At 48.2% G+C, this 24,203-nt stretch overlaps 1 protein-coding gene across 5 annotated transcripts in view; it reads right to left on the bottom strand.

The window, feature by feature from the left end:
- MGAT4A (alpha-1,3-mannosyl-glycoprotein 4-beta-N-acetylglucosaminyltransferase A) overlaps positions 1 to 23,882 on the bottom strand; it is an 81,974-nt gene extending 58,092 nt beyond the window's left edge. Inside the window, exons 1-3 of one of the 5 annotated variants that reach the window (XM_073664890.1) lie at positions 23,688 to 23,882; positions 5,218 to 5,250; positions 4,915 to 5,058 (exon numbers count right to left, since the gene is read on the bottom strand). In XM_073664890.1, coding sequence (XP_073520991.1) covers positions 4,915 to 5,008 — 94 coding nt within the window. In that variant the 5' untranslated portion in view covers positions 5,009 to 5,058; positions 5,218 to 5,250; positions 23,688 to 23,882. Of the gene's footprint in view, positions 1 to 4,914; positions 5,251 to 22,574; positions 22,593 to 23,687 lie in introns of those variants that run through there. The other 4 variants (XM_073664887.1, XM_073664888.1, XM_073664885.1 and 1 more) reach the window with 4 other exon arrangements.
- Positions 23,883 to 24,203: the final 321 nt, after the last annotated feature.

The raw sequence follows: 24,203 nt of genomic DNA, 5'->3' as shown, positions 1-24,203 counted from the left end.
GAAGTTCTAAGGATGTGCCAAGGAAAATCTTCAATGACTGCCAACACTGCTGTCAAGCTAAATATCATCTCCTGAATATCTGTTTGTATATATTAAAGGGATAATTCTTAATCTGTAATAAATTTAAAGGGAACCAGAGTTTCTAATGCATTAACTAAAAAAGCAGCGAAATCTCCAGGCTCAAGCAACAAAGCTGAGAAAAAACATTACACTATGTCAATTGACAGTACTGAAAACGTCAGAGCAAGAGCAGTTCTATGTACTAGCTCTCTGGTCTGGCTAAGGGACATCTAAAGCAGACCCCCGACATATTACTTCCATACATACATCTAAGACACATTGAGCCCAGTCTGAACAGCCCCTTTGAGTCTGGGGCTTATACAATGATTTGGGCTGCAACACAGGTAACGTGGCCAGATTGCTCTATACCAGCGCTTCATCACAGCCTTGCACAGATTAACAAAGTTGCACTGTGACCCACAAGGTATTGAACGGGGGTCATCCAAGTCACAAAATTTGAAAACCAGTTGGATTTTTGTCACTTGCTTGCTCGCCACAATATGACCCCATTCACCTGCATTACACTGTGATGAAATAGAGGGGAAAAAAAGTTAACAAAAAAGGCCATTGTAGACCCAGCCTAAAAGGACAGCTTATAGGTAAAAGTTAGTCACCCACTAATCTTCAGGAATTGTTTATTAATACAAAAATGACAATCACAAGAAGCAAGAGCTGCGGCTGTCTGCTCACTCCCTCTTGATTACAAATACGTCCAAAGGTGGAGACTGTGTGGTCAGCGCTGATTGAGCGCAGGAATCAAGTGACAACAACCTCAGGAATGAGTGCGGACAACGCTAGAACACCGCCAGTACTGGAGGAGAGTATAGGTGTTTTTATTTTAACGGGGGCAAACATTCTGATTGAGAAGGGGGTTGTCCTAGTAGTAGTGGACAACCCCTTTAAAACAAAGGCAAAAGACCCTTTTGACTTTGCACAAAATTCATGAAACGCGTGCACCATTTTAAAGACTTTGGTGCAAAAACAGCAACGAATAGCACAAGACAAAAAAGTAAATGCAAATGATGAATCGGGGCGTAGAAGTTTTCATTCATTCCTCTGCAACCTTGGTGTGGGATAAACATCTGCGGCAGGAGAGGCAGCTTAGGTTTGATTAATCACACACTACACTGTAACCTAGATTTCAGGGATACAGCCTCATAGGCCAGATGGAGATTTTACACATCATGTGAAATCTGACACACTGAGACCATTTTTATTGCATTTATATTGCAAAAAACTAGAGCGCATGTGAAGCTGCCGAGGGCTGCAAAGTTGTCCTATTGTTGTGAATGGGATGATATTACCATCTCCAGCACAGTCATTACTATGTACGCCATGTAGAGAAACAGAAGAGTCCGCTGCACTGGCAAGGCCCTTTCAAACATCTAGGGTGCAGAGAGTCAGACCCCTATATTCTGAATTTGAAAAGCCCCTTTGAACATATTTTTCATGTTACTACTTATATAAAATAATATATGAAGAAAAAGTGAAAAAAAAAATGGCACATCCATCCAGATTGTAAAATAAAAAATTGAAAAACTTTATTGGTGCATAATTAAAAAGTTAAAAATTTAAACCTCAGCCTGACCGGTTTCTGGTGCAAGCTGCACCCTTAATCATAGGACACCATGATTAAGGGTGCAGCTTGCACCAGAAACCGGTCAGGCTGAGGTTTCTATTTTTAACTTTTTAATTATGCACCAATAAAGTTTTTCAATTTTTTATTTTACAATCTGGATGGATGTGCCATTTTTTTTTTTCACCTTTTCTTCATACTATTTGGCTGTCATCACCAGTGGGTGCGGTACTCTCCAGTTGGACTCCAAACAGAACCGAAGTAAGCTTCTTTCAGCGTGGTGCGCTCCTACAAACCACCTCTCCCCTTCACCTTACTTTGCTATAAAATAATATAGTCATGTACAAAAAACAAAATTTAAAGTCTGTGTATGTGATTTATTTCTTTTAAATATGTCGATTTTATTTGGTGTTTTATAATATAAATGTACATAAAAAACAATATAATAGTGCACTTCGGAAAATAAGAACAGATTACAAAACAATATATATAATATAACGGGGGATGCGTCCCTCTGTCTGAAGCCTCGATAGACTGCGCATGCGTGACGCGCAGTCTGGCTCCAGACAGAAGCAGGCATCCAGCCGTTACAGGTAAGAGGAGGTGTAGGGCGCCGGAGATCGCGGTATGCGTAGACACTGAACGCATACTGCGATCTCCGGCGCCATACTTGCATACTTACCTGACCGGGAGGAGCGTTGCCACAGCGCCTCTCTGCTGGTCGGAGACGGGGGCGGAGTGAGGCGTCGGATCGGCGCGTGCGCATAGCTCTATCCTTCGTCATTTTACTGAAGACACATTTACAGCAAAATGGCGCCGGACAGCGCGGTGCTCCAGCGCCGCACTCCTCCCCCGGCCTCCGACAGAACAGGAGGCAGCATCGCTGGAGCACAGGGAAGAAAGGTGAGTATAACTGTTTATTTTTTTTGTATGCGTGTACAGTGTGAAAGGGAAGAGGGGACCACGCATATACCAGGATTGGGGGGTGAGGGGGACCACGCATATACCATGATTGGGGGGTGAGGGGGACCACGCATATACCAGGATTGGGGGGTGAGGGGGACCACGCATATACCAGGATTGGGGGGTGAGGGGGACCACACACACCAGGATTGGGGGGGGGGGGTGAGGGGTACCACGCACACCAGGATTGGGGGGGGGGGTGAGGGGTACCACGCACACCAGGATTGGGGGGGGGGGTGAGGGGTACCACGCACACCAGGATTGGGGGGGGGTGAGGGGTACCACGCACACCAGGATTGGGGGGGGGGGGGTGAGGGGTACCACGCACACCAGGATTGGGAGGGGGGGGGGTGAGGGGTACCACGCACACCAGGATTGGGGGGGGGGGGTGAGGGGTACCACGCACACCAGGATTGGGGGGGGGGGGGTGAGGGGTACCACGCACACCAGGATTGGGGGGGGGGGGTGAGGGGTACCACGCACACCAGGATTGGGGGGGGGGTGAGGGGTACCACGCACACCAGGATTGGGGGGGGGGGTGAGGGGTACCACGCACACCAGGATTGGGGGGGGGGGGTGAGGGGTACCACGCACACCAGGATTGGGGGGGGGGGGGGGGTGAGGGGTACCACGCACACCAGGATTGGGGGGGGGGTGAGGGGTACCACGCATACCAGGATTGGGGGGGGGTGAGGTGTACCACGCATACCAGGATTGGGGGGGGTGAGGTGTACCACGCATACCAGGATTGGGGGGGGATGAGGTGTACCACGCATACCAGGATTGGGGGGGGGGGGTGAGGTGTACCACGCATACCAGGATTTGGGGGGGGGGGTGAGGGGTACCACGCATACCAGGATTGGGGGGGGGGGTGAGGGGTACCACGCATACCAGGATTGGGGGGGGGGGTGAGGGGTACCACACATACCAGGATTGGGGGGTGAGGGGTACCACACATACCAGGATTGGGGGGTGAGGGGTACCACGCATACCAGGATTGGGGGGTGAGGGGTGCCACGCATACCAGGATTGGGGATGAGGGGTGCCACGCATACCGGGATTGGGGATGAGGGGTGCCAGTGCCACGCATACCGGGATTCGGATGAGGGGTGCCACGCATACCGGGATTCAGATGAGGGGCCATGCATACCAGGATAGGGATGAGGAGTGCCATGCTACCAGGATTTGGATGAGGGGCCATGCATACCAGTATGGGGATGAGGGATGGGGTAGACAGCGCTGGAGGAGAGAGGAGGGGAGTATGATTGTTTATTTTTTTTCTGTGCAGCGCAACGGGGATCAGGGGGTGCCAAGCATACCAGGATGAGGGGGCCATGCATACAGGGATGAAGCGGGCCATACATACTGGGATGAGGCATGAGGGGGGGCCATACATACAGGAATGAAGGGGGCCATACATACAGGGATGAAGGATGAGGGGGGCTATACATACAGGGATGAAGAGTGCCAAACATACCAGGAAGAGGAATGAAGGTACCATACATATTGAGATGGGTGTGAGGGGGGCCATACATACCAGGAAGAGGGATGAGGGTGCCATGCATACCATGATGGTGGATTGGGGTGCCATGCATATCAGGATGGAGATGAGGGCCATATATAACAGGAAGGAGGGGGCCATATATACCAGGATGAGGGTAAATTATCCCTGTAACAGTGTTAGTAGCAGACCCCCCTCCCCCTTAACAGAGCATCATGACCACATTTTTTGCTTCATTATTTTTTTTCTGTTTTCCTCCACTAAAACTTAGGTGCGTCTTATGGTTCGGTGCGTCTTATAGTCTGAAAAATATGGTATATATACATACATACATATACACACACACACACACACACATCTGTTCTTTTTATCTAAATTTGGTGTTCTATCTATAACATTTACTGTAAAAATAAAGATCATAAATAATGTCAACTTTTTATTATATCCTATAAACAAATTTTGATTACTCAGGAGTATTTTTTTCTTTTATGCACTCAAATAGGTATATGTGGAAGAACATTAGTCTGTGTATAATGAAGTTAGGAATTTGTTAGAATATGGTTGCTATATAAGCAGACAACCATGGGATGCGGGAATAAACCTCGGACTGTGTGCTGCGGGCTACCTGTAGAACAAGAAAACGATTCATGCCCATGTACACCACAAAGAATTGTGATCATTGTGTAAAGGATTAGCAGCGGAGATCAGCCATAGTATGTCGCTGTAAGCAGATCATTGATACGATATGAGGGGATTACATTATATGACTACATTTCGGTATGGTATAGTATTATTACAGTAGCCAGTTACCTACCTTTCCCATTTTGCCAGGCGGTGTACCAAGACAGGCTAAGGAAAGAAGTGATGAACACTAACGCGGTGGCCACAGTTCCATTTCGGAGCCTCATTTCATTGCACCATCACAGTGGTTCAGTAATGTCTTCTCTAAGTATCAACGCTGCAAAAAGTGAAAAAGGTAAACTTGTATATACACAGAGCAGGGAATGCATCAATGGCACCGCTTCAGCTGGCAGGACAGGGAACTTCCAGCTCTTCCATTTACACACAACATAATGACGTTCTTTCACTTCTCCAGCTCAACTCCTGGCAACTTCACCTTCAGATCTGCTCCGTTTTCTGGTCTCTTTTACTTAAAGACAAGAGAAAAATATATTTTCAGTAAAGGAAAGTCTGGGGTTACGGCTGAGCGCAAAAAGACTCAAAGTCACAAACAATCACGCGGTATAACGTCTAACACGATTATCAGTCACAGTCATATGGATGCTCTACAGGGGGATCCCACCCAAGGCTTATCAGCCTGGACATGGATATGCTATTAGCATTTAGAGGGGAATTACTGATATTACTGGCAATGTAGGAAGAATAGCTGGTAATTTCTATATAACTAAGTTATTAACCTTATTACTCCTGTATGACCAGTTATTTCTATATGACCAGTTGTAATTTCTGTATCACTAGTTATTGCTCCTATGCTACTAATTATTTCAAATCACTATTACTAGTTATTTCTATATTATCATTATTCCTACATCACCAGTTATTAACCCTATTATTCCTATATTAGCAGTTATAATTTCTATAATTTTATTTATGTTACTCACTTATATAGCACTATTAATTCCACAGCACTTTGCAGACATTATCATCGCTGTCCCCATCGGGACTCACAATCTACATTCCCTATCAGTATGTCTTTGGAGTGTGGGAGGAAACCGGAGAACCCGGAGGAAACCCACACAAACACGGGGAGAACATACAAACTCCTTGCAGATGATCTCCTTGGTGGGATTATGTCTATATTACCATTTATTAACCGTATTATTCTAATATTACTAGTTATTTCTACATAACCAGTTACTCCTTCTACAGCAGCAATTAACCCTATTATTTCTATATTACCAATTGTTGCTCCTATATCAATAGCTCTTTATTCATTCTGTTAAATTATTTTTTTATTGAGAATTTACAATAAACAACATTAATAGCAATGGAAAAACATTGAATTTGCATGCAGGCTCAAAACAGAAGAGCAAATAAGAGATGCAAAAAAAAGACGTATAAAGCCAAATCAAGTCTGAAACCCCCACTCACTCCTCTCCGAAAAAAAGACTGTCCAACAACAACTCACACCCAATTAGCATATACACTAAATATGGTACTACCAGTATCTAAGAAACAGCCAGCAACTATTGATATAATCTTTATTACTAGTTAAACAAGTTACACAGTTTCATCTCCATTTGAACAGGGTGTCAAGTGCGTCTCCTCAACCCATGAGCGAGCTAATACACATACCATACTCACACCCAAAAGGCACAAAAGCCCATGGAGCACTACCTCTACTCAATGCACAGCATATTGAACACCACTAATTTTCTAAGTAAATGTATTTCTCAAGGTGCAATTGACATGAAATTCTCACCAGATGACGGCAACAACCCTTCCAATCCACAGGCAAAGAAATCAAGTCATAGATGTCCATAAATTAAGTTATGTGTAATCATAGGAAATAACAAAAGTGAAACGGAATGGGTTAATTCCTGCACTGCCTGGACAGAGAGAATGTTGACAGATGGAGTCAAAGACCCATGAAGATTAAATGTGGTTTCTCAACGTGTTTCGACGTAACACACGTCTTCAGGAGAAAAAGTGTGCTACTTCAAAACGCGTTAACAACCGCATTTAATCTTCATGCGTCTTTGACTCCATCTGTCAACATTCTCTCTGTCCAGGCAGCGCAGGAATTAACCCATCCGCTTGCACTTTTGTTTGTTCTTTATCCTGTGCTACTGCAGCAGCCTGTGTCGCACGTATCGCATTAAGTGGTTGTGCAAACACAACCCTGCCAGGTGAGCCAATCTCCCTTTATTAACAATTTTTTTACCAAGATAAGACTATATTTGCGCTATTGTCTTTCCAGTTTACTCATCCATAATAATGAGAAATGACACAGAAAATGTACTGAACACGCTTACGGAAATATATTTAATACTTCGCATAAAAGCCTTTGTTGGTGATGACAGCTTCAAGACGCATCTTGTATGGAGAAACTAGTCACATGCATTGCTCAGGTGTGATTTTGGCCCATTCTTCCACACAAATACTCTTCAAATCCTCAAGGTTCCGTGGGCTCCTTCTATGAACTCTTAGCTTTAGTTACTTCCATAAATTGTCTATTGGATTCAGGTCAGGTCATTTGGCTAGGCCATTCTAGCAGCTTTATTATTTCTCTGAAACCAACTGAGAGAGTTTCCTTTGCTGTGTGTTTCGGATTATTGTCCTACTGAAATGTTCACGCTTGTTTTATCTTCATCATCCTGGTAGATGGCAGAGTATCAAGAATGTCTCGGTACATTTGTTCATTCATCCTTCCTTCAATTACATAAAGTTTGCCAGTGCCATATGCTGAAACACAGACCCCCACCATGTTGTTCCCACCTCAAAACTTAACTGCTGGTATGGTGATACGCAGATAGTGCCTTTTGGCCTCCAAATATGGTGTGCATTATGGCATCCAAAGAGTTACATTATGGTCTCATCTGACCAGACTATATTCTCCCAGTATTTCACAGGCTTGTCTAAATGTTGTTTAAAGGCGCTCGAACAAGCTTTTTGCTCAGCAATGGAGTCTCGCGTGAGGAGCGTGCATACAGGCTATGGAGGTTGAGTGCATTTCTTTGAAACAATTGTACTTGCTGATTTCAGGTCTTTCTGTAGCTCTCCACATGTGGTCCTTGGCTTTTGGACAACTCTTCTGATGATTCTTTTCACTCCTATGTCTGAAATCTTGGGGAGAGCACCATGTCGTGGCCGGTTTGTGGTGAAATTATGTTCTTTCTATTTCCGGATTATGGATTCAACAGTGCTCACTGGAACATTAATTTGTTTACAAATTCTTCTGTAACCAATGACATCCGTATGCTTTGCAACAGTAAGGTTACAAGTAAGCTGAGCAGCAGTACTCAATATCAAGCAGCAGCCACAAGAGCAAGCACGATTTTAGGGCGTATAAAAAAAAAAAAAAAAAAAAAGAGAGGAAATCCTGTGATCCCAACGTATTGTTACCCCTTTATAAATCACTGGCGAGGCCACATCTGGAATATGGGATCCAGTTTTGGGCTCCACATTTTAAAAAGGATATTCAGAAGTTAGAGTCAGTTCATAGGTGGGCAACTAGATTAGTACAAGGGATGAAAGGCCTCTCATATGATGAGAGGTTGGAAACGTTGGGATTGTTTAGCTTAGAAAAACGATGCCTCAGAGGGCATCTTATTTAGATGTATAAATATATGTGTGGTCAGTACAAAGGACCAGCACATGACTTATTCCTTCCAAAGACCATACTAAGGACCAGGGTGCACTCATTATGGGTGGAAGAAAGGCGATTCCGGACAGGAAAGGGTTCTTTACAGTCAGAGCAGTCAGACTGTGGAATGCCCTACCACAAGAGGTAGTGATGGCCGACACTATAACAGCTTTCAGAAAAGGGCTGGATGATTTCCTCAATACACATAACATTGTGGGTTATAGTTAGTTAAGTGACAGAATGTATAATTGGTGAAGAAAGGTTAAACTTGATGGACCTAGGTCTTTTTTCAACCTATGTAAAGTTGCGAAGATCCTGAGACAGCTCACTAGTTTTACCCATCATGAGATGTTTCTTGTGTGGCACCTTGGTAAGAAGACACCTTTTTATAGGCCATCAGTTGAACCAGTTAATATTTTTCAGTAAGTGACAGGATTGCTTTCTAATTACTGATAGATTTCAGCTGGTGTCATGACTTTCCATGGCTTTGTGCACCTTGTTTCTTCATGTGTTCAATACTTTTTCCCTGTGTCATTTCTCATTATTACTAGTGTTGAGCGAGTATGTTCTGTCCGAGTATGCTCGGGCCGAGCTCGGAGTATTTACAGCTGCTCGGTGATATGGTTGAATCGCTCCCATGTGCATGATTTGCGACCGTTTGACAGTTTTATTACATGTGAGGAATGTGTAAGAAATAGACATTCCTCACATGTATTAAAACTGTCAGTCGCAAATCATGCACATGGGAGCGATTCAACCATATCACCGAGCAGCTGTAAATACTCGGAGCTCGGCCCAAGCATACTCGGAGAAAGGGTTAATAGAACATACTGGCTCAACACTAATTATTACACATAAATTTATGGCCATCTATGGTTTGATTTCTTTGCCTGTGTACATTGACTGGGTTGTTACTGACATCTGGTTAGTATTTAGTCTCAGAGCACCTTTAGAAATATATTTACTTTGAAAACTGGTGAATTGTTCAATATTTATTTCACTCACTTATTTCATTACTTATATGCAATTAAAGGGAACCTGACAGCTCCCCCATGTCCCCTAGACTGATAGGGGGCATTATAAGATGATTAGTGGGACGACCGGTCTGGAGAAACCAACGCCTCCTCCACTAGTGTGAAACCAATTAGCATATCGCAAACAGTTTTTAAAGTGCTTTTTTGCTATACACTGCAATCATATATATTGCCAATGGGCTTGTTAGGCAGGGTATTAACACAAGTTAAAAAAACATGCTGGTGGTTTGGGGGGAGCTGGCAGGTTCCCTTTAATTCTTGTCTCTTATAGGATAGGGGAAAGAACGCCCAGCATACCAATCCCCCTCCACCAGTTTTGAATTTCACTAAACACTTCCGTTTAAAATAGATCCCTCTCTCAAGACAAAGTAGACCATTCATTTTGGAGGAAGATTCACCAATCAGCAGTAGGGTAGTCTGTATCCGACTCACAACAAAGCATTTTCTAGCCTGAATGCGGTCCGATCCTGCAAATCCATGCCCCCCCAATAATCCAAACAAACATGCTTTGGACCCTGCAGGCATACTCACAGAGTACATCTTATAAATAATCACAAGAATAGCTTTCCAAAAGAACGCCCCAATCTAGGGCATTGCCATATCATGTGCCGATGCTGGGCATCATCCATCCCATATTTTGGGCATGACGAATCAGACCTATCCCCTGTTCTATGTAAGAAATGAGGCGTCTCATATTCCCTATGAAGTTAACAGAGGTGGGACAGTCGTAGTTCACCAAGAGAAAACTTCGGCACCCAACCCAGAATCTCTCCCTATTGCTCCTCTGTAAACGGGCCTTCCTGTCCCAATTCCTGGGGAACCGCAGCACACCACTATTGAACCCAGAGCAGTGTTAAAAGGTTGTTGGTTGGATAGTGGATAATGCTTCCAGTCACTTTGCCACCACCACCACCCTGTCTTCCACACGGTCAAGTCTCAGTAGCCGTGAGTCTGGACTGCATATTCCTCACCCTGATCCTCCTTCCTCCCACCATGCCGAGTGCCCAGAGACAACTGATCCGACACTTGGACACTCTGAAGAGCTGTTCACTTTTCCATTTATAGATTCGGGCCTATCGCCCGGTCCACTTGAAGCGTGGCAAGAGGAGATCGCATGTAGCGATGCCCAAATATTTGAGCAGCCACGGTCACACGGAGGCAACGGTGGGAAAGTGACACAAGAGGTGGACGATGATGAGACACAATTGCCAGAAAGTCATGAGGAGGACCAGGGTTCGGAAGTGGAAGACGAGGTGGTGGATGATATAGTAACTGACCCAACCTGGCCGGAGTACATGCAGAGAGAGGACAGCAGCACACAGGGGGAGGGAGGCAGAGCACCCGAACAGGCAGGAAGAAGCAGTGTGGTGGCCGCAGGCAATCGTTCCCCGTAACACCAACAAGAAGGAAGTTGCCAGTACAACTGTTAGGTCTTCCTGAGTCTGGTTGTTTTTTAAAGACACTGCCGATAACCCCAAAAAGGCCATTTGCACCACCTGCCAGGCCAGCATCAGCAAGGGTGGAAAAACTAGCAGTCTGACCATCACCAGCATGATCAGGCACATGGCAGCAAAGCACCCGACTTTGTGGGCCGAACCCAAGGGTCCAGGAACAGTGTCTATGGGTGGCACCACTGCTTCTTCCGCTGTGGTGCATGCAAGCCAATCCCCTGTCCATGGGGCATGCAAGCCAATCCCCTGTCCATGGGGCATGCAAGCCAATCCCCTTTCCTTGGGGCATGCAAGCCAATCCCCTTTCCTTGGGGCATGCAAGCCAATCCCCTTTCCTTGGGGCATGCAAGCCAATCCCCTTTCCTTGGGGCATGCAAGCCAATCCCCTTTCCTTGGGGCATGCAAGCCAATCCCCTTTCCTTGGGGCATGCAAGCCAATCCCCTGTCCATGGTGCATGCGAAGATGCCTCCTGCCCTGTGCAACGACGGGTGCACTCTCAAGTAGCAGCATCAGGAAGCACGTCCTTGTCCCAGCGCAGCGTTCAGTTGTCCATACCCCAGTCCTTGTAACGCAAGTGCAAATAAGCAGCCAACGCCCCACAGGCCACACTACTAAATTCTCACATTTTCCAAGTGCTTGCTCTTGAAATGTTGCCTTTTAGGCTCGTGGAGATGGAAGCATTCCGCAACCTGATGGCGGCGGCCATCCCTCGGTACTCGGTCCCCAGCAGCCACTATTTCTCCAGGTGTGCCATCCCCGCATTTCACAAGCACGTGTCCCAAAACATTAGCCGTGCCCTCAACAGCGCAGTTACTGGGAAAGTCCACCTAACCACGGACACATGGTTAGTGCTTGTGGGTAGGGACGGTACATCTCGCTGACGGCACACTGAGTTAACATAGTGGAAGTCGGGACCCAGTCGGACCTTGGGACGGAACACGTCCTCCCGACGCCAAGGATTGCGGGCCCTAGGTCAATCAGAGTTGCCCCCACAATCTACAGCTCCTGTACCTCATCTTCCTCAGCCTCCTCCTCCGAAATGACCACATCAGTCACAAGCTGAAAGCACTGCCTCGGCCAAGCGGCAACAGGCTGTGCTGAAGCTAATATGCTTAGGTGACAAACCGCACAATGCTGAAGAGTTGTGGACAGCTCTGAAAGAGCAGGCAGATCTGTAGCTCACAACGCTGAACCTACAGCCAGGAATGGTCGTGTGTGACAATGGCCAGAACCTGGTGGCGGCTCTGAGGCGAGGCGAGCTCACACACGTACCATGCCTGACCCATGTGCTTAACCTCGTGGTTCAGCGGTTTCTCAAATCCTACCCGGAGCTGTTGGATCTGCTTGTTAAAGTACGACGCCTGTGTGCACATTTTAGAAAGTCACCTACAGCTTCCGCCGCCCTTGCTGTGTTTCAGCAGCGTTTGCAGCTTCCGGCTCACAGACTGGTATGTGATGTCCCCACGCCTTGGAACTCTACACTGCAGATGTTGGGAAGGATTTGTGAGCAGAAGGGGGCAGTTGTTGAGTACCAGCATCAACAAGGCCGTCAGTATTCAGTTCAGACTCCACACATAAGACCTCAGGAGTGGACATGGATGTCAGACATATGTAGCATCCTCCAAAACTTTGAGGACTCCACCAAGATGGTGAGTGGTGATGATGCCATAATTAGCGTCACCATCCCGCTTCTCTGTCTTCTGAAACGCTCTCTGCTCACAATTAAAGAGGATGCATTGCAGGCGGAGCACGATGAGATGGAGCAAGGAACCATACAGGGTGATTACACACAGCCAAGTCTCATCTCATCCCAACATGGACTGGGTGACAATGAGGAAGAGGAGGAGGAAGAACAGGAGCTAGTTTCATGCGCTATAGACGGTACTACCTGCACAACTCTCATACCGTCTGTACAGCGTGGATGGCCTGAGGACAGAGAGAAGGAGGAGGAGAGCATGGTCAGTCATCCTCTTGGTGAGGACATGGAAGTCTTGCCTGTTAGTAGTCTGGCACGCATGGCTGAGTTTATGTTACGCTGCCTTTCCCATGACCCTCGCATTCTCAAAATTTTGGGTGACAGTCATTACTGGTTGGTGACACTTCTAGACCCACGCTACAAGGAGAACTTTATATCTCTTATTCCTGAGGCGGACAGGTCTACAAAAATGGGGTAGTACCAGAAGGCCCTTGTTGCAGAACTATTAAAAAAATTCCCATCTGAAAACGCTGGCGGCAGAGGGCACAGTTCGTTGGACAACCAAGGAGTACAGGCGAGAGACACACAAATGCAATCCAGCAGAGGCAGGGGAACACTGTCAAAGTTCTGGGAGAATTTTCTCAGCCCCTCCCATCGCACAGGTTCTGAGACGCGGGGTACTCTCACAAGGAGTGCAAAGTTTGGGAAGATGCTGAGGGAGTACCTTGCCGACCGTATCAACGTCCTCCGTGATTCTTCTGTGCCTTATAATTATTGGGTATCCAAGCTGGATACGTGGAATGAACTGGCTCTCTATGCCTTGGAGGTCCTGGCCTGCCCTGCCGCTAGCGTTTTATCAGAGTGGGTTAAGCGCATCCGCCTGTCAACTGAAAATGCTGACAGGCTGACTCTTATAAAAATGAACAAGGGCTGGATTGGGCCAGACTTCTCAACACCACCGAATGATAGCAGCGTAACAAACTCAAATCCAGTGTCTTTTTTTGGGAGGTGTATAACCATGCACCTCTTCACACCCACACATGGGTATATGTGGCGCCCCAGAGGGTTCGGTCGCCACAAAGGTATTACATCTCAACCAGAGGTGTGGTATCTCACTCAGGTAAGGAAGGAGTATGGCTCAGGACCCTAACACTACATCCACTACACCACATTTCCGGGGGACAGGGCGAGAATGCTCCTATGAGAGAGCACAAGTGTCCCTGATCCCTGGCTGGAGTGGGGAGGAACCACTTAGAGAGTAGTGGATGGGTGGAGGACGTAGATCCTGGGCGCACTGAGTAGGAGCATATAAAAGAGAGTAGCCATCTTAGATCAGTGTTCGGTCAGAGGAGGAGAGTGTAGGAGCAGGGGCTCTGTAGGAGCTCTGCTCCAGAGGAGGGCCTAGTCAGGAGGCCTGAGCCGGAAAGGAGGACACTGGGAGCAGGAGAGGCTCCAGGAACGAGGAGAGAAGGGACCCTAGGGGTGCGGGCCGTGCAGCAAGCCACCCGTGCGCCCGCTGCTGCCAGGAGGTGGGGGGGGGGGGTCAGGCCAAAGAAGGGGAACCGGGTCCCCCAGCCAGCGGAGACTACAGGGCTCAACTGGGAACCGGAGGCTGCAGCACTTCAAGTACAGCAGGCCGTCCACACCAGCCACTAGGAAAGTAGCCACATAGGGTCAGGGGACGGAACATACGTCGCCCGCTAAGGCCCGAGGACACTGGACAGAGGTGCCGCTAGGTGTGAGGTACAAGGAAAGAGGCCAGAGAGGACACACAGAAGGGGGTCCTGATACTCTGGAGATATCGGAGAGTCGTCCGAGCCCCTCACTGCGTGAACACAGGACGCCGTGGGCCTTGCACTGGCGCCTGTAACTGGAACTGTTTTAACCGTGAGTAAAGACCCTGGGACTGCACCATCTTGTCTCTGTGTTCCTTGCGGCGCCAGCACTCACAGCAATAGAACGCCCGGCACTATCACCACCATCATCCATACACGCTGCCCTGAAGCTACACTCTTCCTGTGGGGAGTTACATCACCTTGCTGCATATACCACCAGCTTCAGCGGACTGCTCCGCAGCGGTGGTTACTAATAACCGCATTCCACAGGTGGCGTAGTCGGACTATATATAACAGACACATAGACTACCCTGGTTTGACCGCCCTGGGTCACGGACCGGGTCGCCGCCACGGTGACTACAACCCCCAGCATCTACAGGCCCGGCTCCGGGTATCCCCCACGGTCCAGGGGGCGCGTCAACTTTGGCGTAGTCGGCAGGATTACGTGCCCGCTACCACCAGGTACTGGGCGCCTTGACAGACTGTGTCGCATACCGTGGTGAAGATTTCCCGCCATCTGCTGCCGTTTTCCCGCCATTGTCTGCAATTTACGGGTCGCCGCGCGGGAAGAAGAGGGGCGTGATCGCTGAAAACGCGCGGAGTCCAAAGCCCCGCCCCACGCACTGACGCAGCGCCAGGTCCTGGAAGGAGCCACAGCGAACGCCGACGTCAGACGCGTGCGACGCCAGGTCCTCGACGGAAACCATCACCTGCGGAACTGCGGCCTACGGAAGCAAAGTGAAAGAAGGTAGGCCACGGTTCACTAGGGGGGAGAAAGACGCCCGATATGGAGGGAACTTCAACCACCGGCGCGGCCGCTGCTGCGGTAATGCCTTTCACCATGCCTTATATACCGGGGGCAGCGTGGTTGCCCCAGTACTCAGGAGAGTCGCACACCCTGAGTGACTTCAAGGAGAGACTAAGTAGTTTATTTAAAGTATATCCCCTGTCCGAGGAGCAGAAAGTGAGCATCCTCATAGGCCAGTTGATTGGTGCAGCCCAGAGAGAAGTAAAGTCCTGGTCAACCAGAGAAAAAGGGACTGCAAAAGAGATACTGGCCCGCCTAAAGGACACTTTTGACACCCGTACTACAGCAGAGATAAAGATGAAGTTTTATGGGTGCAAACAACGGGCACAGGACAGTGTACGGGACTATGGTTTAAACCTGCAGGAGGCGCTGAGGGCCATCAAACAGGTAGACCCTGACAGTGTGCGTGATGAAAACGAACTGTTAACTGAGCAATTTATTGAGGGTTTACTGTCCAGCGCCCACCGAACCCAGCTGTGCATAATGGCTCTGCAAAACCCTGACTTTGCTCAATTTAAGGACAGGGCCATCCGGGTGCTACGAGAACCGGCACCAAGTGGCACTACAGCTCACCGGCGCCCAGCTATCACCTACCACCAGGAGGTGACACCCTTTTCCCCAGAGCCTGTGGGAGCTGATGCACAGACTCTGGACAATGATCCGTCTACAGACTTGCGCCTCCAGGTTCAGGAGCTCACCAAGAGTGTGGCTGCGTTGGCCAGAGTTGTGCGGGCCATGCAAGTGTCCCCAAAGGCTGAGGACCCGGCTGGGTCAGTCGGCAAGGATCAGGAGCTCCCCCGGCGGGAACTCCATTATTGAGCTATCCGAACTTGAACTGTAACCTGTGGAAAAATGTTTTATATAGTAACCTGCAACGGTTAAAGAAAGTGTGCCTCCCATAAAGGGAAGAAGTTTTATGTTTGTGATCTTTCATGTGAACGCGTTCTAAAAATTTTGCATGTCTTTGAAATTGTCTTTTACTCTGTTCCAGCCCGCGGACGTGCTGCGTTTTACTAGGGGGGTGTGTGGCGCCCCTGAGGGTTCGGTCGCCACAGAGGTATTGCATCTCAACCAGAGGTGTGGTATCTCACTCTCAGGTAAGGAAGGAGTATGGCTCAGGACCCTAACACTACATCCACTACACCACATTTCCGGGGGACAAGGCGAGAATGCTCCTATGGGAGAGCACAAGTGTCCCTGATCCCTGGCTGGAGTGGGGAGGAACCACTTAGAGAGGGGGAACTAAGTAGTGGATTTTTGGAGGACGTAGATCCTGGGCGCACTGAGTAGGAGCATATAAAAGAGAGTAGCCATCTTAGATCAGTGTTCGGTCAGAGGAGGAGAGTGTAGGAGCAGGGGCTCTGTAGGAGCTCTGCTCCAGAGGCGGGCTTAGTCAGGAGTCCTGAGCCTGAAAGGAGGAAACGGGGAGCAGGAGAGGCTCCAGGAACGAGGAGAGAAGGGACCCTAGGGGTGCAGGCCGTGCAGCAAGCCACCCGTGCGCCCGCCGCTGCCAGGAGGTGGGGGGGGGGGGTCAGGCCAAAGAAGGGGAACCGGGTCCCCCAGGCAGCGGAGACTACAGGGCTCAACTGGGAACCGGAGGCTGCAGCACTTCAAGTACAGCAGGCCGTCCACACCAGCCACTAGGAAAGTAGCCACATAGGGTCAGGGGACGGAACATACGTCGCCCGCTAAGGCCCGAGGACACTGGACAGAGGTGCCGCTAGGTGTGAGGTACAAGGAAAGAGGCCAGACAGGACACACAGAAGGGGGTCCTGATAAATACTCTGGAGATATTTGAGGGTTGTCCTAGCCCCTCACTGCGTGAACACAGGACGCCGTGGGCCTTGCACTGGCGCCTGTAACTGGAACTGTTTTAACCGTGAGTAAAGACCCTGGGACTGCACCATCTTGTCTCTGTGTTCCTTGCGTCGCCAGCACTCACAGCAATAGAACGCCCGGCACTATCACCACCATCATCCATACACGCAGCCCTGAAGCTACACTCTTCCTGTGGGGAGTTACATCACCTTGCTGCATATACCACCAGCTTCAGCGGACTGTTCCGCAGCGGCGGTTACTAATAACCGCATTCCACAGGTGGCGTAGTCGGACTATATATAACAGAGACACATAGACTACCCTGGTTTGACCGCCCTGGGTCACGGACCAGGTCACCGCCACGGTGACTACAACACCCAGCATCTACAGGCCCGGCTCCGGGTACCCCACGGCCCAGGGGGCGCGTCATATAAGCTTCCTGATTTTGGCTATTTGCTCTTGTCCTCCTCCTTCTCCTCATCCTCCACCACCAGGGTGACCGTGGCCCGTGATGTAACACCCACATCATTTTTTTAAAGGGTGTTTATGATGACCGTAAAAAAAATTTTTTATACAGTATGTTCATGTATACCCCCCCGGGGTAAATGTTTGTCAGCCCATACACTTATAGCATGGGCATTACAAGTATAGAAGACCCACTCCTTTCTAATGGGAACATTTTTCAGGAGGCCCTCCTCTAAGTCTCTTCCAAGGGGCATTGGGGTGCGTCCAAATTTTCAAAGTGGTATTAGGGTGCGTCCAAATTTTGGGCAGCCCTGCCACTCACTGCATAAGCAATAACAGTATAGAAGACCCACTCTTTAATAATGGGAACAATAAAACATAGCCGGCTGATGGCTTTCTAAGAATAGTAAAGGCCGACTTTTGGCCCTATAAAAATAGGCTTTGTGACTTTCAGAGTCCCTCCTTCATAAATGAAACACGATGTGTCTGATGATATCTCACACACCACATGGCCAGATAAGGTTGTAAAATGTTAAAATTACATTTCCCAGTGAATGCATTTGTCACGGTTGAAAGCAGTGCAAAAACGCATCAAAAACGCTAAGTGTGAACATAGCCCAAGGTGTGGAGGAGTATTTTTGTTTTTGGTTATTTATTTTGCTTTATACACAAGTCATTACCCTGGAAAGGATGTTCCTTAACATATTTCCCAGGAAAATCCATTTTGGTTTCGTTTTTGTAAGTTTTATTGTGAGGAAGTAAAAGTGGCGTAATACCTCCGACAACGTTGTTGACAGCAGTGACCTGGGAGTCAGAAATGCTTCCAGGGGTCTTCCTCATGCTGTTCCCATGTCATTTGAGCACTGTTCCCATCGATTTGGGAAATTTTTAGGCCCCCTACAGACCGCCGGGGGGAGCCCCCTGAAAAATGCTTGAGTTTCCCATAGACTTACATTGGGCTTGTAGCTCAGGTCGAGCACCCGAGTATTCCAATGTGCTCGACCCGAGCACCCCAGCATTTTAGTGCTCGCCCATCACTAATCATAGCCATAGTCGGGATAGGTCGACCCTGCCTACAAGGTTGCCAAAGGAGGGGAATGCCCCGCTAAATATGCAGCCAATCTACCCACCTAAGTAAATGTCTCCCCTTGTCCCACCCACCAAAACTGCTGCAACTGGGTCACCAAATAACAGATCCAAGGGTTAGGTAAAGCCAACAAATTCTTCCTCCTCTGCAATGTTTCTAATTTGATTCTTGCCCCCTGTTTCTTACACACAAATGTCAAAAAAATGCCTTGGATATTATGAAACAATCTCAGTGGGAGCCATGTAGGAGAATTACGTGATACGCAGGGTATTTGAAGTATAAGGATTAGTGTTGAGTGAGTATGTTCTGTTCCGAGTATGCTCGAGCCGAGCTCCGAGTATTTACAGCTGCTCGGTGATATGGTTGAATCGCTCCCGTGTGCATGATTTGCAAATGTTTGACAGCTTTCTTACATGTGAGGAATGTGTAAGAAATAGACATTCCTCACATGTATTAAAACTGTCAAACAGTCGCAAATCATGCACAAGGGAGCGATTCAACCATATCACCGAGCAGCTGTAAATACTCGGAGCTCGGCCCGAGCATACTCGGCGAAAGGGTTATTAATAGAACATACTCGCTCAACGCTAATAAGGATCATTTTAATCTAGTTGCACTGGACTGTCAAAGAGAATGGAAGCCTGCACCATATATCAACCTCTACAGTAAATTTATGGAGAAGGTCAAGATTATCCAACACCTATTTAGTAGGGCTAGGAGAAACCACTATACCCAGCTATTTCAATTTGTGCACTATTTGCAGGTGAGTTTTCCCCAGACAGCAGCCCGGGAGGGGGGGTATAGTCCAGTGGATTTAACCCAATTAATAAGTAACTCAGGAATATTTACCAAAAGTAATTATTTCTACATCAGTAGTTAAAATTTAAGGGGTTGTTTGGGATTTCTACATTGGTGGCCTATCCTTAGACTAGGTCATCAATATCTGATCGGTGGGGGTGCTCCCAGGGTCGGCGGCAGCCAGAAGTGCGCAGTTGTGGGCAGTGTGGCACAGCTCTGTCAAATGTATAGTGGCCAAACTCAGGTACTGCACATCCGCTTCCCATCAACTGCCACTATACAGTTGACAGTGCTCTGCGGTGCAGCTCCACAACTGAACGGTTCCGGAAGGTGCTGGGAAAAGCTGATTGGAAGGGTGCAGCGTGTCGCACCCCTACCCATCAGGTATTGCTGACCTATCCTAAGGATAGGCCATCGGTGAAAAAGTCCCGGTCAACCCCTTTAACTCTGTGAACATCGGATATCAACTGGATTGTAGCCAATACACCATGACTCACTGAAAAGCAAAATGTAAAATACAATTCAATGAAATTAAATATAGTCAGGCTAAATGGGTTCTCCAGTATATTTTTAAACTTGACAGGGGAAAGCCAGAAGGAAAAAGAAAAATAGAAAACAGTCATTCCTGGAATCCATCACCCCACTGGATCAGAAGCAATAACGCCCTGACCACCAATCACCTGGCACTGGAGCCACCCAGTGGCCTCAACGGTCATGTCCCTTAGTGGTCGTGGCATCATCGCTTCCAGTGCAGAAGAGACTGTGAGAGTGAAATCATTGTTTTAACTTTCTTTCTGCAGGCTGGATTTCCCCTGTCAAGTTTAAGGGGGTTGTTTCAATAGTTCTGCTGTGCAGGAAAAAAATGGAAAAAAAAACAAACTGTCTTATATCTTGTGACTGCCAGGAGACACTGCAGGGGATGGGACAAATGGCAGCTGGTCCAGGAGATAAGTATTGTGTTTTCTGTGGCGCACAGAAGGGGTTATCTATTGGTGGACAGCCCCTTTAAAAATAGACTGGAGAACCCCTGAGTAGGATCCACTAATGAGTGTGTCTGTCATTCGGTACATATAGATAGGACTTGTCTTCATGATACAACTCCTTCACTATCCATGCTAATAAAGCCACCTTAACCGCAATGAATAATACATCATACAATCAAATACTTGACTATAAATCACACTGTTAATGCATATAAAACTGCTGTCATGTAATAGGAAGTGGTACACTATAAATATGAACCAGCCACACATACTAAACATAGAAATAATGACTCATAAGCAAAATGAATAATGGAACAAAGTCACTTACAAATACATCTAAAAGTCAGAGCATCAGAAAGAGAAAACCTGATGTGTTTGTAGCCCCCTATCCTAGGGAGAGGAGCTGACAATCAGCAACTACAGATATGTTATCAGTTACCATGACAAAGTCCCAATTACACTCACTAGCATCTCTCTATTAGGGCTAGTTCACATGCAGCATTATTCATATGCTTTCTTCTGTCCATTTTCAAAATTCTCATTCACATAATGCATAGTAAAATTATATATATATATATATTTTTTTTTTTTACAAGCTTTTCATTCCAGTATTTTACCATTGACATCAAAGAGGCCTAGCAGCAAAAATAAATAAAAAAATGCACCAAAAAAAGTGTGGAATTGTCACTGTGGTTTTCAAGATGAAAAATGCTCTAAAAAACATTAGGTGTGAACAAGCTCTTATGGATCTCACTGATTTCCAGGTTTTAATGGCTGGTACGCTAATCCTATTTCAGCTAGAAATGCTGTGAGAGAAGGCACCCAGGACAAACAGCATGGGACAGCTTCTCCCTATACATCCACGTTTCCCTGGTTGTACCTCAAAGCAAGATGTAGCAGAGGCAGAAATGCTATGGTCATACAGACATGAACCTGACAAGTTATCATACAAACCAATGATCTAAAATATGAGGATGTGATAGTCAGAGGAGACTGGTTAACAATTCAGCAATCAGATCTTTAAGAAGCGCATTGAGGATGCCACCTGGTCTTATTGAACAAATTCACCTATAATATCACACTGGAGACAAACCCAGTAGAGACAATACCAATAATTGATCAATAGGGCTAAGAGCATGGCTGAGCCCCCCGCCCAAACCTACCCACAAGTATCAAAGTACTGCTGGAAGACATCAATTATTAACTCCTGAAATCTAATGTCGCTACTGTGCTAAAGCCAAGTGACTCCGCTCTCTGCAAGTGAGAGTAACTGCGGTGCCAATCACCCAGAATATCACAGTTACAGGAAAACGACACCCATCAATCCCGTACATTACAAGAACGACTCCCGCTGACGACAGGGACAGTAAAACACCGCTAACGCTAGCTACACAGACACTCGGGGTGCATCGGATGTGTCCCTGAGGGGGGCTAGCTACACAGATACTCGGGGTGCATCGGATGTGTCCCTGAGGGGGGCTAGCTACACAGACACTCGGGGTGCATCGGATGTGTCCCTGAGGGGGGCTAGCTACACAGATACGCGGGGTGCATCGGATGTGTCCCTGAGGGGGGCTAGCTACACAGACACTCGGGGTGCATCGGATGTGTCCCTGAGGGGGGCTAGCTACACAGACACTCGGGGTGCATCGGATGTGTCCCTGAGGGGGGCTAGCTACACAGATACTCGGGGTGCATCGGATGTGTCCCTGAGGGGGGCTAGCTACAGATACTCGGGGTGCATCGGATGTGTCCCTGAGGGGGGCTAGCTACACAGATACTTGGGGTGCATAGGATGTGTCCCTGAGGGGGGCTAGCTACACAGATACTTGGGGTGCATAGGATGTGTCCCTGAGGGGGGCTAGCTACACAGATACTTGGGGTGCACCGGATGTGTCCCTGAGGGGGGCTAGCTACACAGATACTCGGGGTGCCTCTGATGTGTCCCTGAGGGGGCTAGCTTTTCCAATGACTACATTATTACAAGGCAGCTACTAATGTATTGATTTATTGCTCTGGCTTCTTCCTGAGTGGTTTAACAAGGTGCTATATCTCATACTACTAGTATATATTCTTGCGGTCATGTGCACCAGCGTATTACTCAGGGGCGGACACTCCATTGGAGCAGCCGAACACGGGCCCAAAAGGTAAAGGAGCTCCAGCGCTGTTACCTCCAAAGCAGCAAACAGTTCCCTCCATAGATACATTATTGGACTGCGAGGGTCCAATATAACCGCCTTGCACAGGTGTCTTCGTATGTCTGTGTCCGCCCCTGGTATTTCTGCCATCGGGAGAAGTACAAAGTGGATTTTATTAAAGTGTGTCAGACTACGGGGTGACATAAACCCACATTTACAAATGTCTTTATGGGGCAAACAGCCCAGTGACTCCTGGTTAGAATGTGGAACCTCCATGACAGGTTTCCTGTACAGCAGCACTGATTTCTAAGTTGGTCGGCTCAGATCAGTGTAGGGTAAGAACACTGAGCTGTATTCACACTGCAGCTTTTATTTTTACTTTTGGAGTTTTCTAAACCTAAAGAGTGTTTTGCTTGTTATCTGAGTGGGGTTTTTTTCCACTTCTTTTCAATATTTTCTGTGCCAGAAACAGCTGAAAAAGGCACAGCGTGAACATACCCTAATATGTGTATAATGCGGGGGCAACGTCTCATCAGATATGCTGTCCATCATCACTCCAATACTGTGCCCCTGGATGGGCTCCCTGCTGTGGGCAACCCTAGAAGCTTTCGGGCACGAGTGGCACCAGGAATGTCGTGGCAGGGTCCAGGTCAATCACTGGCAATGAGCACTTAGATAAAAGCATAGTAGGAGTCGTCATTGTCACAGTGTAGGAGAAGTGCATGAATAGCAATTCCCTAAGTCACTCTAATCATCTGATAAAAGGTAAAATAAATAAGTCCTAATGGAGTTGGGAACCAAACCATCTCCCAGAAGTGTCCTCCATATCAGCCACAACCGCGACCCCTTGTTTTTCCAGTACTATTTAGAAGCTGGCACTTTCCATGGCCAGAGCCGTGACCAGGAGCTGAGAGAAGCCACATCCCACATGTAAGGTGTAAGACCGTGCTGGTGGGTCACACTCTGCCCAGATCTGCCCTCCACGACCATTGGAGGACACATCGGAGGACGAGCGGCGAGCTGTCCGGACACTGACCCCTGCTGCAGGTCTCAGCACTTGTGAGGAGCACGGGGCCCATACACACGCATGCCCTGTGCGCACTACTCCCTGCATGGCTGCCAGCCCGTGTCCCCCAGCATACACACCGTACAGCTGCCACTCACGTCGTCTATCCGCGGAGCGCCGCACTCCCCACACCGGTCTCCATGCTGTGTCCGGCCGCAGCGGGATCTCCACACATCCTGTCAGCCTCACCGCCGCCTCCGCTTACACCTACACCGACAGCGGCCGGACTCCAGCGCTCCGCCCACTACTGCGGAGCGACCAATCCCGAGCACTCAGGGGCGGTAACCAACTGTCATCAGTGGCGCCGACCCGAAGGTCTGTCAGTGAGGCCACGCCCCCGGCCAGTGCAGCAGCCGGCAGCGCAGAATGACTGACAGCAGAGGCAGAGCGGTGGGAGGAGGACTCGCAGAAGGGGCGGGGAGGGCATCAGACAGGCCCGGGGGCTGCAGGCAGGTTGGGAGGATGCGCTGGCTGATGGCCTCCTCTGCTGCTGGCTGACACTTCTGCCATCTACATAGAGCTTCCATCTGCGAGGACCAGCCAGCCGATACAGATCTGCAATGTATATCATGACTGGGGAGCTCCTGACTACTGGG

This window comes from Phyllobates terribilis, unplaced genomic scaffold (genome assembly GCF_046119375.1).
Source record: "Phyllobates terribilis strain yellow unplaced genomic scaffold, ASM4611937v1 Scaffold_2__4_contigs__length_985480577, whole genome shotgun sequence".
NCBI lineage: Eukaryota > Metazoa > Chordata > Amphibia > Anura > Dendrobatidae > Phyllobates > Phyllobates terribilis.
The sequence above is the reverse complement of the archived record's forward strand: the minus strand, read 5'-3'. Positions and strand labels throughout refer to the sequence as shown.